An 18,256-nucleotide genomic window follows, 5' to 3' on the forward strand; every position below is an offset into this window, starting at 1 on the left:
TCAAACCTATTTTTCACAAAATTAAACTCATTGCATGACTGTAAAGAATACTATGATCAGACTCTTTGTTATTTTTCTCTGCAGAGCTCTGTGCAAGCTTTTCCAGTTATCAAGGGCCAAAAAAAATTGAGCCTGTCAAGTGCTATAAATAAGTGCAACTGTCAATAGACAGAATAAGTCCCTTTGGGATAAGTGTTCGGAGGCCATTTATTATAAAGACAGCAGAACACTTCTCTCTGCAGGAACTGAGGTTTTGTCTTCTAATAGTTTAGCTTTGTTACACATTCAGACTTGTTCTCATTTCAAGTAACAGAACGAGAAGGAAGAAAAGTCTGCTGTTTTACCTCCATCACTTCTTCGAGGATTTTGAGTCCCTAATGCTGCTTGAAACCCAAAATGGGTTACAACCCTGGTGCCAAACAGCACGCTGGGTCTAACTCTCAGAGATTTAAAGTCACTACTTTTTGTTCTTCTTGCCCTCTCTTTTTAGATTGACAAGCCAAAGCTGTGGCAATCTACTCTCCAGCTAGATGTCAAATCAATTCACTGGCTTTGGACTTTGCTCTGTTGCTCTCCCTCATTCACTGCTGCACATCCACTCACAGTGGTGGAAAGCCAGCTCTCCTTATCAGCATCGATCAGGCCACTTTTCTGGATGGCAAATTTCCAAAGCTAAATTAAGGAAAACATCAGTTTGTAGCCAAAACTGCAAACGACCAGCTGCCACTTTCATAGTGCTCCTGCAGTTGAGTCCCACGTGGACAGAGATTCAGAAGAATCACCAACATTGTCTTTTAAAAATTAAGTTAATTAAGCTTTGTTGTCATCAGTTCATCTAATAGCCTGGAGGATAATTTTCTTACTTCCCCTATTTGTCTAATTTTGCAAAAGCAGCAGTTTGAACTGGGAGGAGAAAATTAGCTTGGTTTGTGTTGTAAAAATTCAACAGCAATTGTGCATTGTTTTGCATAAGAACTGGAAAGATTAAATGAAAATGTAACCTATTTAACATGGGTTAAATAAATGCTTATTTCCATGAAGTCATATTTTTCTTTCATGTGCATTTTAATGTAGATTAGATTTTTCAGCTTTGAGCTAACAGAATAACTTTCATGCTGCTGTCAGTTTTCACACTATAATCTGGTTGGTGTCATTTTTTTTCAGACAAACAAAAACATTCTTGGTTCTTGATGCTCAAACAGACATAAAAATAAAACTTGCTTTGTCATGAGTGGGCTCGCTGTTTCTTTCAGTTCGGTATGTTTGAGACACAGCATGTCATATTTTCTCCTTGGTTTTGATGTGTTTCCAGCATTCATGAAAATATTCTTTTTTTTAACTGAGCAGAGTTTACTTCCAGGGTTGGCATGTCAGGGAGCTGTTCCTTTGATTCTTGATGCATAGAGTCACAACTGTGTCCTCTTACAGGATTGTTAGCATGACACAGCTTGTATGTAATTATATGTATTGTATATGGAAGTATTGCAATCCCATGCAGCTGATGAAGGTCAGATAGTAGTAGTATTAGTTTATCTGATGCTATTGATAGATTAGGAAGCTTAAAAGTTCTGGAGATACTCAGATCTTTGGTGGTTAATGATCAGTGACAAGTTATTGACAGCTCAAAACTAATATGAGCACTGGCAAAGTAGATTTCAAATGACAGGAAGAAATATTTAAGAAACAGAAGGAGGGCTGGAATGCACAGAATTCATAGTGGACACATCCGAGACGCTTGTTAATTTGATGTCATTATGATTAACTGTGTGCAAGATGCTGCAACAATTTGTGCTATAAGCTGCATTATTATTAAGTGCAATATCTTGTACTTAATAACGTTTTTATCTTTATCTCTATTTTTTCTTTACTTTGTCTTCTGTTTCCTGTTTTCCTACCGGTTGCCTACTTTGGGTTTGCCTTTTTAATTATCTGTTTCTGTGCCTCACTACTGATCCTGTTGATCATAATTTCATTGCCTCGTGTTAAACATGTTCAATGACATTAAACAATCTTGACTCTCAACAACACCAACTTAAACACTTACATTTCCAAGGCTAATGCTAGCTTTTTAGGGCTAAGTTGGTGATAATTTATGATATACGCTGTGTGTTGCTTGTGACATTTGATGCTGCACTGTTGCTTACTGAATTTCTTAAAGACCTTGAGTATGTGGATGAGTAGACTGTGTGACCAGATTTCTGTTTATGTAAAAAAAAAAAAAACTTGGATATAAAACTAGCTTGGCTTGAAATATTTATTTTAAATCAAAACATTCTTTAATATTATGCCTCTAAGAAATCAGTTTGTTCATGTTTTCAAGTGTGCAGCTGTCCACACACAAAATAAAACAAACAAAAAAACCATTGGTCAAATGTCCTGCAGTCAAATTAGTAATAAAATAGATCATTTAAGACAAAGGTTTATGCTACTGGACATGCTTTTACTGACTTTTTCCTATTGTATTAACAGTGTTATATCACATATTCCCAGTCAGCTTTAACCACATACTGTATTTAAGTTTACGTGTTCAAGAAGAAGCTTCTTTCAAGTCAACGAAATTCCGTATGTTTGAAGAAATGTATGAGCGTTTGTGAGAAAAATTTTGCCATGTGTGTCTAATTATGTGTTTGTGGTGTAAGAGCTTTTCACTGGAGCTTAACTGTGACAATTCTGTCTCTGTTCTGCTGGCAGATCAATAACATACTTGCACATGACTGTGATAACACTGGCACACACACACACACATAAAGCCACAGCCATGTGTGGCAGACAGAGCCTGTCTGTGACGGTGGAGGATATTAGTCTTATTAAGGATGTCTGGGCTCCCACTGACTCATACTAAGTCCGTGTGTGTTTGCGTGTGTTTGGAGGGCGGCGGGTTAAAGGGGCTTAACATGAGAATGCATCCCCCACCGTCACCACCATCCCCACCATCACCACCATCACCACCAACACCACCTACCCACCCCCCAGCCTTTCTTTCATTCCTTCTGCCTCTTCTTGTTATTCCCTCACCGCCTCTGTTCTCTTTGTTGGCGTCCTTTCTGACGTTGAATCTGAGCTGACTCCATGCTCTCTGCTCTGTCCTCTCCCTGCGCGTGTCCCTGCTTCATGTTTCGAGCACTTGTTCTTTTTTGTGACTGAGCTGATCTGTCTGCATCTCATTTCGGGTAGCTTGGAAACTGTCCTGTGTTTGAAACCCCCGTATTGGAGAAATGTAGTTGGTCGGTCGGTCGGTCAGTCAGTCGGTTGGTTGATTTTATTTATCACTTCGTCCAATTCAGGGTTGCGAGGAAAATGCCGATAATAAAACTAAAATATATAGGAAGCAGCGGGAGGGTTGTGGGGAGGGGTTGTTGGGGGGATGGTCTACGGACGTGTCCTTGTCCTTGGGGATCCCGCCCCTGGTATCGTGGTGGCGCCGGCCCGCGATGGTTTTACTCTGGGTGGGCGGGGCCCGCTGGGTCTTGGCCGGGGCTCTGCCGGGGGGAACGGGTGGTCCTGGGGCCTGTGGGCTGCCGGCTCTCTGTGCGGCCCGCGCTTCGGCACCCGGCGCCCGCCGGGCCGGCTTGCCGTCGCCCTGTGCTACCCGGTGCCCCTGCCTCGTGGCGCCGGGTGGCGCCTGCCTGGAGGCTTCCACTGCTCTGGGCTCGGGGGACGGAGGCTCTACCTGCTTTGCCTGCCCGGGCTCTGTGCATGGTGGGCTTGCTGGGCCCTGGGGGCCTTGGGTTCTTCCCCTACGCCTCGGGTCGTGGTCGTGCTCCCCTACAAGCACTCAGCTGATCTTTGATTGCATGATCACAGGTTGAACACTCACACGTGCACGCCCACAAAGCGCTCATCTTCCCATCTGCTTTCTACTAAATGTTGCTGATGACTCTCTGTAGGTATGTTTGATAACGGTTGGTATCGTAATTGTTATTTTATTAATTCATTTACTTTTTTTACTTTTATTTTTCTTTTTTTTGTCTGTTTTTGAATATTGTCACTATTCTACTTATGTCTTGTTGTATTTTTTCAGTACTTTATATTGTTTTGCAAATACTGTAACTTTAGCAGCTTAGACACGCCTTTCTTTTCTGTCTCTCTTTTTCCTCCTTTTTCCTCTTTTTTTTCCTCTTTCCCTGCCAGGTCCAGCTCGGCCATATCAAGACTGACGATGATTGCAAAATGAAAAAAGGAAAAAAAATAAATAAATAAATAAAATAAAATAATTATCATAATAATAAAAATATTCAGATTATCAAGGGCAGCTATTTACATGAGATGTCTCCCTTGACAGAGCAAATCTGTCTGGCAAAAATATGGCACGCAGATTGCTGTTCTGTATGATGAGATGCTGGACTGGACAGGTAAAAAAATAAATAAATAAAATATAGTGTAACATCTGAACTGTTTTGCAAATCTATAACTTACTTGTTTGAGTTATGCCAAACGTGTGTGTTGCAGGTGCACATGTAGAAACTTAATATTTAATCCAGATGCCAGTCTAAGGCTAAACCAACCTGACATATTGTGAAATTGTCCTTATTTAACTTTAATGCTCTTTTCTATTCCCATCTGTTTTCCTCTGCCCTCCACCGTCTATCCTCTCACCTTATCAAAAGGGAGAGGCCCCACTGGATCACACCGTAATGACCTGCCCCTTCCTCCCTCTTCCCCTGTCCCTACCCCTTCTCCCTGCACCCACACAGCCAATCAATACCTAAAGTCAAGAATGGATTGCCCAAAATGCTGGTGTTTAAAGTGTAACTTGCATCCATTCTTCTCATTTCCTATGCCACACAGATTAATGGAAAGAGCACAGTCTCAAACCTAATGCTTTTGTTATCAAGCACGCAGCCTTCTCTGGGTCAATGAAGGTTTAAAAACTGACAGTCTTATCACCAAAATCATCACCAACTCTTCTATCAGTTATTCATTCAATATAAAGTATTTCCATATTTTACAGCTGATAAGAGCACCGGTGGGCGTTGAAGTCTAAATGTTGAAAGGAAAAGGTGATAAAGGCTCGAGTGGAATGAGAATATTGAATCCTTCAGTTCCTTAATGTCTGAAAGAAACAAAGCAATATAAATTAGCGACCTTCTCTCTTGTGTCAAGAGGATTTGCAGTATCATATTCACAATAATAACATTTCTTTTGTTTTCTTTTAGAAGATTTCAAAGGCTGAAACGATTCGACGCCAGCTGAGAAGCAATGGCCTTGAACTTAAAGTCTGCCTGCATTTCATCCACGGTAAACCCGCTCTGGTATCTAGAGAAGAGTATAAACATAATATGTTTACTATGTATATATTTGTTTAATATGTACATATGTACTATGTAGTTGTGAAGTTTTAATTTTGAAAACTCCAAAAATTATTTAAAATATCTGTCATTTACAGATATAAATGCAAATACCAATACAACTACAAAACAATATTTCTTTTATTAATTTGATAAATATTTTACAGTTACTATTAATTATAATCAGTAATTTCATTTAATCCAATCTTATATTTTAACAGATTAATCATTAAATGAAAAGATAATTTAAGTGATAATCGAATTGAAAATTTATTGTAACAGTTCTTTTACATGAAATGAAAAGACATATTCTCTGAAAAGATGGCCATTTTTTTGTTTTTTGTAAGTTTTATACTTTTCATGTTATTTTACTTGCACTTTTCACTTTCATAATCTTATCAATATTATTTGTTTATTCCTTTTTTTCTTAAAAATGGGCAAAAACTGTAATATAACACACAAAAAAGTTAAATAATTGTTTTGTATTTATGCTGTATAAAAACACCTGGTATTAACTGTCGAGCACAGAGGTGCAGGGGTGATGATACTTCACCGTCTTTCAGTTAACCATCATCTGTACTTCAGAGTCAAGTGTGAGCCCATCTGTCTGACAGCTGGTTGAAATAATCATTCAATCATCTGTGGAATAATATGTAATACAATACATGTTGATAAGGCAATATAATTCACACGTTAATTTGAGCAGATGGAGTCTCACTTGGAGTGATAACATGCAGTCACACACCCCACATCCTTTTGTTTTGTGCTTTTTTGAAGTGATTAAGCAGTAGCATATGTCAGGGCAGATACTGTGACCTCTGGTGACTGATAAAGACCTAAAACAAAGGCAAAGCTGAAGAACTCATTAGCACCTCTGTAAGTCTTCATCTTCCAAAACACAACAGGTGCAGATTTGTGAGATGCCAGCACCCCTACAGCTCTCAACAATAACTTTTAATTTCAATTCATCCTTGGTTTAACCTGGCCTTCTGCAGATAGCTTGCCATTATGTGCTTCATTTGTTTGTTCTTTAACAGAGATTTCAAAACTAAGCAGTACAGAAAAGAATAAAAGGGTGGCTAACTTTAAACCACTGCTAAAAAAAATGGCTATTTTATTCTGATACTAAGCTGCTTTTGGTAAATATCATTTTTAAAATGTCTTTTTCCACTTTATCTAAATTATTTAGATTGTTTTGTTGTGCTCTTTTAGTTGTTGTTGTCTGTCCGAATCTACAGGCCACAGCTCAGATGTTACACAACCCAACACTACTTTTACCCTACTTTTAATCGAAAATTGTCAATGTACCTGAAAATATCACACATTCATTGTATTCTCACTGATCATGTTACTTCTCATCTTATCATATCACCTGTGACCCAATCTAGTAACTTGTGATTATGGACATGGAAAATAGAAACGATGCTTTAGAAGAAACAAGAAGATTTGTGACTGATCTGTCCAACATTAATACAGCCGCAATGAACAGTTCCATATAACTTCATGTTTAGCCTATTTAGTCTTAATTTGTTTAAGGATTTCTCACAAAAACAGTTGTTTCCAAGATAAGTAATAAATCCTCAACAGACATTGGTATATGGTATTACATAACAAATACATTTTTTTTTTTTTAGAAAGAATGTATATAAAGTTCCACAAGGAGGGAAAGACACTAACCCAAAAAAATGCAACTCTTGGTAAAGAAGATAAATACAAACAAATACCAGGTCAGACAAACACAGGTGACACTGACATAGTTATGCTAACCTAGCTAAACAAAGAAAGAGTAAATAAAATAAAGAAATCCATAAAACCACAGCTAAGCATATAAATGAAATTTCAAAATGAGACAACTTACATCATAGTTTTGTGGTTTGAACACAAAGCGATTGGAACAAGCGCGTACATGGTTACCTCCACCAAGGAGGTTATGTTTTTACCAGCATTTATCTGTTCATTTGTTTGTCTATTTGTGTTTAGGATAACTCAAAAAGTTATGGACGGATTTTCATTAAATTTCATGATTTGTTGGAAATGTAAAAAAGGAAGAACTAATTTAATTTTAGTGACGATCCAGATCACCGCTTTGATTCAGAAATTTTTAGAACTGTTGCTCTTGGTGGAGATTTGCGCCCTCCACTGCTTTTCAAAGTATTTATGTGCTGATCTGATCCTGAAAAAGTTTAAACCATCTCTTTATGCAATGGAAAGTTCTTTCAGATCAATGCTGATCAGATCAACTGTGGCTATCCTAACATGCCACACCATCTTCACTGTATTTATTTCTCTAAAACAAGCCAAAATTTCCACAAATTGACCGTGTGGAGAACAAAAAAAAAAAGCTGAAGACCAAAACAGATAATTGTGTTTTAAGACAAACCAAATCTGTGTGACATTATCTGAAAAGGCAGAAAGCATCACTTTGTTCTCTTTTTTTCCCTCCTCCCTATCCAATTTGCCGTAGTGCATATATTATGTAAATTGTTGGGCATCTTACTTTAAAAAAGTAATTAGTTACAAATTTTTTTCCCCAAAAAGTAATCAAGTTAGTCACTCAGTTACTATACAGTAAAATAAATAGTAATAGCAAAATAACTGATATTTTTTATTCCATTGTGCCATTATGTTTAACATCTATAAAGTCAAATATGTTTTACAGTAACAGAATGAATAATAGTAATAATAAAAACTATATACAGTATTTTAAAACATTTGGTATTTATTTGATTTCAACAGATTGCAGTCACCCATGTACATATAAATAAAATATTTAAAAGAAAAAGTATCTAAAACAAAATTCACTTTGCAGTGTACAAAACCAGTGCACACAAATGTAAACATGGGACAAAAGAAACAAAGGCACATCTGGCCATTAAGTAGTGCAAATCTTTGTAACTGTATATTAGGAATACTGCTAAATAAACAAATATATCCTACTATGAAATATTCTGCAAGGAAACCAGATTGAATGTGTTGGTGTCAGGAGATCTGAGTTGCTTGAGGCAAATGTGGATAACATCTTTTTTTCCTGGGCATAAGGTACACGTAACACAAACATTTTTGCATTTAACTCCACTCAGCAAGAAGTTGTGTCGGTGATTCCAGTTCAGAAAACGCTACTGTGGAATCTCCCTGGAACAGAACATCGCCATTGTGGCTGTTTCTTAGCGTGCAGGGAAACAGCCAGCCTGAGCAGTGCACTCATGGTATCCGCCCACCCAGACAACCATCATCGTATTTGTAAGGGTGTCATCAATCATCACAGACTCCTGCTCTCCTGGCAGCTGATGTGTGGCTGTCAGAAAGCCTGACACGGCTGTGCTGCATTCACCCAAATTATAGTAACGCAACACTTGATATTCTTAGTAACGGCAACGAGGATGCAACAAAGGGAAATGTAATTAACTAAATTACTCTGTTACCATAAAAAAATAATGTATTTAGTAATGCCGTTATACTTAAGTGCCGATACCCCCAACACGTGTATCTATGTCTTCTTGGACAGACATAGATTGTACGTCCTGTCTGCCAATTATTGTTAGTTAGCCTCTTTGTTTTTTCAAACAATAAATACTAAACAAATACTCCTCAGCGTGCCAGCAATCATAATGTTTCAAAAGTAATTAAATGATAAATCCTTAACACATCAGACTCAACAATACTTCAGCCCATTGCTTTGTTGACAGGTTTGTTTGTGGAACCATTTTTCTATTAAGTAATTACCTCAAGTCGAATCAAGTGGATGACCTATAAAAGAGGCAGTGGGAGACAGTGCAATCCACAGGATGCTCTACCTTTCTCTAACTAATAAACCCATCTAATCAAGTTATCAAGGCTGCAGTATTAACTCAATCTGTATGCAGCTTGACGGTGAAGTGGAAGATGTGTTTTCTTTTTTTGGACGCCAAACCTCTTCCATCCTATGCTGCTGTTGCATAGATTGCATAAATTGGGAGCCCTGAATGTGGCCCCGCTGAAGAGCTAAACACATGCACTAGTTAATTAGACTGCTGAATGAATCAGTTTTAGCCCATCTTCCTGCTCTTTGTCGGTCCACCCCTCAAATTGAAATGACAGCTACAATAGAAGCAGATGAGTAATTAGTTTGAGACAGACAGAATCCCCACACACTTAACAGAATCAAAGAAGAAAAAAGATGATGGATTGTGTGAGTGTTTATGAGTAAGTATGGGCGAGGGGGGAGAGGCAGAAACAGAGACCGGGAATTTAATCGTGTTACATTGTCCTGAGAGACAGACTTAAGTATATTAAAACTATTGTGTCAAGAGTGCTGTTTTCACGTTGGGACCTGTTTAGAAGCCGTAGACTGTGTTCTTTGGGCTCAGAGCAGAGATAAGGCTCAGGCCAAAATTCAATCAGCAACAGATAATGTGACAGTCACTTCACATTGTGTACAATTTTCTTCCTCTTATCACAAAGAAATGAGAAGGCTCTAAACAGAAAAACAGATTCCTGCGACAGCTGCTCATTATTTATCTTTTGTGAGCTGCAGTTGCTGATTTCGATGGACTAAACAACATTAGCATGAGAAGCAGTTTCTTTGTGTTGTGTCTTAATCAAACCTGAACCAACATTTGAATTTAAACTACTGAATGCAGCAACTTTGATCAAACTAATATTTAAAAGATTTGCACGTTAATAAAATAATGAATACTTTTTTCAACTTTACGTTTTTGGTTTACAGGGTTTGACAACCTCTGAATCGGGTTCTCTGTGTTATTTATCTTGCCAGAGACCTTTTATTTTTACCCTGGGTGAAGTGGTTCCTCGTCCTGATAGTATTCTGTACATTTTTATAATCAATGACAATAAGAATTATAAATAGATAGATACTTCATTAATTCCGAAGGAACACCAGCTGCTCGTGCCCTCATAAAAGGAACTTTCATACAAAGTGAATAGATCGGATAAAAATACCTACTAAAAAAATACATAAATATAGTAAAACATAATAAGTGAAATAAAACCTAGTGATAATAATAGAGAACATATAATTAGACCCCTCAGTTTACTGTAAATCTGTAAAAACTCTGACTAATTAAAATGTTTGGGCCGAATTGAAGTTGTTCATTTCTTATATTTCATAAGCTTCTTCACAGCTTAGAAATGCAGGAAAGATTTCCCCAACCCGGCTCAGCTTATTTGCCTCCTCCCACTAAACAGCCAAGAAAGAGCAAATAGTTGGTAGAAAAAGTTGCGAACTTGAAAAGGACTCGGAGAACGCAAACCTCCGCCACGGTCATTAGAAATATTGGATCCAAACGGTGATCTGGATCACCACCAAAATTAAATCTGTTCTTCCTTTTCACATTTCTAACAACTCCTGAAAATTTAATTAAAATCCATCCATAACTTTCTTAGTTATCTTGAACACAAACAGAAAAACACCAGTAAAAACATAACGTCCTTGGCGGAGGTAAGAAAAAAGCCTTGGGTCACGCAAGGAGCAAAACCAGAGGAGGAGGAGCCAAGACAGGGTGCTACTTTCACATCATGCTAGCTCTTCAACATTACCTACCCCAGCTTTAATTTAGTTTTAGATCTGTTTAAAGTTGAAATTCTTCAAGGTAGTAACACACCAAATAATGTCTGCCTGTGAGGTTTTGACAGTCCAGATACAGGATAATTCTAAAAATAACTCCTGACTGAGCAACACGTTTTAAAAATGACAACCCAGTTGCTCCTTGTTTTGTCACCTCTGCTGTGTTATTCTGCATATTTAATGTGAGTGGCTAAAGGAGAGACAATAATAGTAAGAGCTGAAAACAGCTAGCATGTGTTCTGCAAATGAGGTCAGCTAAAATGAGCATATAGTAATTACTAGACTGAAGCAGTATAAAACATTATGGGTCAAAATGGTTTCTTGTGTTGTTTATCAACAGAAACTAACAGACTGAATATTTCTTATGGCAGGGGTCACCAACTCCGGTCCTCGAGAGATACCATCCTGTAGGTTTTAGTGTTTTCCCACTGCAACACACTTGACCCAAATAAATGTCTTTTTTACAGTTAGGTGCAGAGGATGACAACAAATTGTTGGAAAACTTTTTCATCTGGCTTAAATGTGTTGTACCAAGGAAACACTAAAACCTGCAGGATGGTAGCCCTCAAGGATCTGAGTTGGTGACCCCTGTCTTATTGGATAAGACAAAGGAAACAAAACACACAGTTTAGGTAAATTCTTTTTTTTTTACGAGGCTGAAATAATTTAATTCCAATAATCGTAAACCCTAATGCTGTTTATGAGTAGGGCTTGTTCAAATCACGGTAGCTCTCTGGCTAGAAGCCATTTTAGCTAGCTTATATTGTCAGCAGCAGGATTAAATGGTGTTTTTAAAAATGCAGAACTCAGTATGTGAACATGTATTAAACGACCAGGCACAAAGTGATTATTGGCAAATCAACTTGATTATTCCCTTAATATATAAGCAACTACAAAATGTACATTTATTACATAACACATACAAACTGAGAGCTGACAGAAGATGCAGTTCTTCCAGTTCTATAAAACCATCTCTCAGCTGTTTGTTTTAGTTTTAAGACTTTGGAACACTGCAATGGTTCTAGGTGAAGCTACTTTAAAACCCGAGCGGAAACTTTATACATCACAAAAAACTTAGCAAATAGCATGCTAGCTGCTAGCAGCTCTGAGCAGAACAGTTAACGAGTAGTCAGTGAAAATATAAAACAATTTACGGTAAATATTCATATCTGAGTTGTAAGGACCAAAAACACTTGATACAAATGGGACTTATTTTTGTTGGTTTAGCTAATTACCACTAACATTCCAGTGTTTTGTTAATACGTGTAAAAGTGCTTTGTCTAACAGAGTCATCTTCATGTTTAAGCAGATAGATAAACTTAAAGGCAGCCATCTGATCAGCATTGTGTTTATTCAATTAGTGAACATCAATTAGTGGACTTTAATTAGCTCCAACTGCAGTAAGAAGCTTCTTTAATCTAAAAGGACTTGGAGTTGTATCCCAGGCAGGCCTTTATTTCCATTATTTAATTCTTTATTTCTGATCATTTCATATTTAACCATGAAGCATGATTTTGGTTTGCCCTTTGTGAATTTACGATATTTGCTTAAACTGCACATTGTTGCCTAGGGTTAAAAGCCCTGCTTTTGTTTCACTGGGGGAAAAAAGGCTTAATTTCTTAAAAGGGGTTTTTGTGAAACATTTGTGGGGATACCATATGTGACGACAGCCGGATGGGATTAAAGGAAGACAAAGCAAAGTGGATGACTGCATCAAATGCCACTGTTTTGTCAGTTTAAATACTGTAAAATATGTTGAATGCATATCGTGTAGAGCCGTACAAATGTAAATGATGCTTAACTGGCATGCATATATGCACGACAGGCAGTAGGGGTGTATCCACCCCAGTGTTTTCTCAGGCCTGTATTTGGCTCAACATAAAAAAGGATAATTTATTAGCCTATTTTTTGTTTTATTTCCATTTTTATGGTCTGTATGGCATATCAGCAATGTTAAAATGACCTACCAATCCTGAAATATTCACAAATATTTCTCTGCCTTATGAAACTGCACAATCTTGAGTCTGATTATTTGGCTTTTTAACACAACTTACAACACTGACATCAAATGCAAAACAGTGCATGGTATTAAAATCTGCCAAAGCAGGTGAAGATAGAAACAAAAAATCAATATTGCAGCTCTAGTAAGTCACCACTGCAGTTAGTGCACGGGATGATCTGGTGGCCACATAAAACAATTTTGAAATGGGTTTCTAGCTGACATCAAGAAGCGTGACTCTCATCTGACCAGCTGCATGTCCAGTCACCTGCAAGAGCACAGCTGACATGCACAGGTAAAATGTGCAGAAGAAGATCTGACAGGTGTTAGAAACACACACGCACACACCTGATGCTAGTCATGCTTCCAGTCTCAGAGCCAAGCTTGCATCTCTCCAGCTGACTGGCGACAATCTGTCGTTCGGCTTCCAGCTCCCTGGTCAGACGTTCAAACTGCAACTCCTGAAGAGAGAAGGAGAGAACGTGTCAATAAAGTCTATTTATTCCGTCACATTTTCAACCACCCTGACCATTATTTTGGCTCTGTTGTCTCTGACACATTTTTAATTGTTGTGAAATAGACTGCAGTCTGCGGTGGGAAAACAGGCCAAATATTGCTGTGTCTGCCAGCTTCACATTGCCAGATATTTACAGCGAAGAGTTTGACATGTTGCAAAACTGTAACACCAAGCTAAAACTGTCGTAGATGAGACATTTGCTATTCTGCATCTACCAGAGCTCTAGAACAGATGAAGGTCCGGGCACTTTTGGGAGAACTTTATCTGTTTGTGTTTTTATGTGTTGGTTATTTCCTCTTTTCAATGTCAACAGATTCTGATTTTGAAAAAAAAAAATTCTGTACAATAAATCTGTATGGATTTTTATGTTGATGCTGCAGCAATTTGGCTGCTATGAGAAGAGTGATAGAGGCTCTCTGGGATTTTTTTCCCTCGTAATGACTCAATCAGTAAATGCAGTGTAGCAAACTTTAACCCGTCAGCTCCTTAGTGACTAAAAACTAAAGCTGGCAGCTTTTACCCTGATGACCTTTCTGTCATATGCAAATGATGAGGAATACATGGAGGAAGATTAATTTAAAATGTAGAAGTTAGGAGACAATATTTAAATAGAGAGGTGATGAGATACAGGGATTTCTGTTGGTTCTTTTAAATGACAGCCAGACAGGGGTTTGACCTGAGTCTTTGCACATTGTTTATAAATGGTTTAATTCTCAAACTGGCTTTCATTTTATCCCCGCAGAAGAAAAGATTACAACAAGGCCACATAAGTCCAATCCGTTCTGTCAGAAGTTCAGTCAAGATAAGCCATAGACTGTGTATAAAAGATGGACAGAGCCACTGTGATGTCAACCGTAGGTTTCTGTAGAGCTGAATTGACGCTCATTGGACAGTTTCCACCCTCGCCATCTTGGCAACGTCATGAGTGCTGTCATTCCCAGAAAATAAAAAAAAATAAAAAATGGGCAAAGAGGTAGAGCTGAGAGGGGGGTGTATGGGTGGAGGTGGATGATTGACATATATCAGTCTCCGACTTGCCTGTAGCTAACAGCTAATTGAGGTTATCTGGAGCTAACGGAAGTTAACCAGCTAACGCAGGTAGGCGGCTTAAAGGTAAATCATGCTTTTAACTGGCTAAATCCAAGGTTGTGATACACTCTGCCTTTTGCAGCGGGATATTGGGTAACTGTCAATCAAAGGAAACGCCAAATTTTGAAATGACATTTCAAAGTAAAAGTGAGTAAAAATTCACTCCTCCTTCAGTTGTCATGAAGGTGACCCTAAAAAAACCTAAAATATTTTTTGTAACAGGCTGTTAACATGTTTATTTCTTCTGGAAAGTCGGACATTTAAACATGGGTCTCAATGGGGATCTGCTCTGTTTTAAAACCTTTATTGGGTGAAGGGGGAACTGCAATTTTGGCAGTTCTGCATAGGCTTCGCTTTTAACTGTTGTAGGTTGCAACAGTTAAAAAAAAAAAAAAAAGAGCAGCATAAAAATCAAATGGAAATAGCTCTGTCACAAAGCAAAACTAGAGTGAATGTTTCCATCCCATGCCTCATTCAGTCATGATTAAGTCTTGCTTTATTGTACTTTATAGTAAAACAACTGTGTGGGTAAGTGTTTTTTTTTCATCATGTGTCACACCAAAAATAGTAATTACTTCTTTTAGAACCACTTGTGAAATTTGGTCATAACTGTTAGGTAAATTTTAAATATAGTAAGATTTTCACTCTCTAATCACATATGCGAGGGGTTAAAAAAATGCTTTCCTCAGTTGCTGTTGTAAGTAGCTATTTTTTTATGCTTTATCTGTCTGGGATGAATAACCTCTAATTGGGTGATGCACTCAAACAAACCAACATCTGATTATAGTATTTGAGCCTGTTGCGAAAGATCATTATAGCAAATTAAACTAAATTGATTTAATCAGTTTGTACCAACAAAAAAATGAAATCAACAGAAACAAATCGAAGCAAAAAGAAAATGAATCCAGTTGGTTTCTTGATTTTTTTTAAAAAAAAATCAAATTGAAAACAACCACTGCGTTTGTTGTTGTGCACTGGTTTCAGGTTGTGACAGTTTTCTGAGCAGTTTGATCAAAGCAAGTGATTCATACATTGTTTCTCAGAAAGCATTTGATCAAAAAGTTGGGATGGAGAGTTAAACTAAAAGTGCAAATAAATGTGACACAGACAAGTTGACATAATGTGTGTGCATTGTATCACCATACTGTATACAACAAAACGTGAGTGATGCGTTTTGCATTCTGAATTCCAATTTTTCTAAAGCTACATAAACTATTAAAATGGTCATCATAACAACATTACACAGATTAGCTTCTTTAAAATATATACAGTACAACTTTGTTCAAAAGACAGCCCAATGCAACAAAAGTAAATACCTGCACCTACTGACATATGTTTGAATGTGAACATTAAAAGTTGTTACTAGCTGAACCATGTGAACCTGGACATGAAATGCCAACAAAGCCACCCTGCTGTTCCCACAACGATAATAACCCCCTAAAGCAAGAAACATATGACTATGAATCTTGCACTGCATACAAAATTGTGCCCTGAAAAAACAGAAGAGCAAAAATCATCAGGCTTTTCACTGCAGCAGTTTCCTTGACAGGTGTTGAAGATTTTTTTTTCACATGCTAATCTGTAGAGATCGCTTGTCTAGCTGGCTTTTAGTACTCAGACTGCAAGGTTAAACCAAAGCATCTTTAAATAAAGCAGGTCCAGAGAATTATACAACTTATGTATAAATAGATCTTTCAAACAGTGGTGCACAGAGGGTACCAAGTAGAACCAAGGTTTATGCATATGGATGGCACCATAAATGCTAAAATACTACCTAATATGATTGCTCCAAGTTGCCAAAAATATGGCAGAGAAGGAACATCTCAGTCTCGTCACAATTCAGTTTATTACATGTATTACTGAGCTGAGGGTGTACAGTGAGTAACATTTGTATTGTAGTGTGTATTGTAGGAACTAACTCCTGCTTTGATTGTTGCTGGCGAGACCAAAGACAAATTTACTGTGTTGTTGGGACGATTTGAATCTGACAAGACTTTCCAAAAGCCTTTCAAGTTAAATTTGTTGCTTTGCTAGAACCTAAAAAAAAGCACTGTTTGGATTTTTTTTTAAATACAAGAACACAACTTTATCAACAAGCTAAGAAAAAGCAAACAAAAAAAACTATATTGCAACATGTACCTTACTTGCTGATGTAAGCAATGTGTAGAAAATTAGTTTTTAATTTATTATAGAAAAAAATATCTGACTAGTAAACTGAAAGGTAACACAGTTATTGGAAGGTGATTAAATTATTTGACATGAAAGGGACAAGAAGGCTTCACTCTCTTCTGTCACTCAATCAGTGAAACAGCACTAAGAGAAACACCGTAAGCAATGTAAAACTCGAACAATAATTGGGAAAGATGAAAGGCTGATGTGGAGGTTCAAGTCAAATTAAGCTAAGCAATTCAGACAGCAATTGTATGTCATTAAAAGTGAATAAAAAGCCTCTTGGCAAAAGACAATGAGAGAAAAACAACCTAAGTTTTGAAATGACCTCAATATGCTAAACAAAGTTGGACTTACAGCGATTGTACAGCATATTCTGGCTACTAAGGCTAATGGAGAGCTGGTCTGTGGCAGCTTAAAACGCTGATACTGCCTGAGGCAACTCCAGGCTTCCCACCATAATAATACAATTTGATTATAATGACTCATTAATATAATAAGTTCACAAATCACATTGCATGTTTCACTGTAATTATGCACCGTCTTCCCCTCATCAGCATTAACTAGACACACATGTAAGCACGCACGCGTGCATGCACCAGTCTTTGCAAATGCAAATGTGCATGCACAAACACTTAAATGCATCTGTATGGATTCTGCACTGCATATGTGAGGACACAACTGTAGCTGAGTCAAACAGATGATAAACAGGGTAAACCTACCAACAGTGACATGTTTTTCAAATATTTCCTGCTAAATTTCTGGCAGAGTTAAAGTCAAATGTCATGCATGGTCTGCAGATACACTAAATGCAACGTCTAGCTACAGTTTTGAAGGGGGCCATGCAGTTTTGCTTGCTGATCTTTGCATGTACAAAGCTTCAAAATCTTTGAAGTGTGAGTGGTGTTAAGTAACAGGAGCAACAAGCAGAGTCTTCCCCATTTCCATTGGATATTTACACTGCACTGAAAAAAAAACTTCTAAAGATTAATCAGGAAAACTTTTCCTGAGAGGATGTTATTTACTGAGCTGATAATAATATATATTTAAATGTAAATAAATTAAAAGTCACTTGCTACTCATCCTATTTATCTGTCAGGATTTGTTGAGGTTTAATCAAAAAGCCAATCACCCATCAGAAGCACACTGATAATTTTCAGTGTCTGATTGCGTCACCAAAAAAAGCTTCAAATCCTCTGATGTCAATACAAACCAGCCACTGGTTACAAAGGCACTTGAAAGCTGCTTTTCCTATTTACATCTCAAACACTGCTGCATGCAAGAAAAAAAAGCATGCTTTCCCCTGTGAGAGCGAACATTTTACGCAGCCAAATCAATCTGAACTCCCCAATCAGCTGATCTAAAGACCAAGAATAGGAAAAAAAAACCTACTTTGAGGCAAAATCTCTGTTCAGATGAAGAAGATGTGGACGAAGTTGTTTTTTGTTTGCTTGTTTAGCAGCGAACAAATGCCGAGAGACTGAGAGGCTGACTAACTAGCTTCACGGCGAGCCGTGAGAATTCAGATGTAAAGTCTTCTTAAAAACAGCAGAACAAAAGCCCCCCCCCCCCCCCCCCCCCCTTCCTGCTGCCCCTCCGATCTCAGCTCCCTCCAATTCAGCACTGACAGG

At 37.7% G+C, this 18,256-nt stretch overlaps 1 protein-coding gene across 2 annotated transcripts in view; it reads right to left on the minus strand.

The window, feature by feature from the left end:
- The window catches only part of ctnnd2b (catenin (cadherin-associated protein), delta 2b), a gene marked incomplete at both ends in the record, with an annotated part of 131,940 nt that overhangs the window by 93,459 nt on the left and 20,225 nt on the right, over nt 1-18,256 (minus strand). For both annotated transcript variants that reach the window (XM_079243242.1, XM_079243241.1), the window contains one exon: nt 13,199-13,311. In XM_079243242.1, the coding sequence (XP_079099368.1) occupies nt 13,199-13,311 (113 nt within the window). The remainder of the gene's footprint in view (nt 1-13,198; nt 13,312-18,256) is intronic.

This window comes from Telmatherina bonti, assembly GCF_933228915.1.
Source record: "Telmatherina bonti genome assembly, chromosome: 7".
Lineage (NCBI taxonomy): Eukaryota > Metazoa > Chordata > Actinopteri > Atheriniformes > Telmatherinidae > Telmatherina > Telmatherina bonti.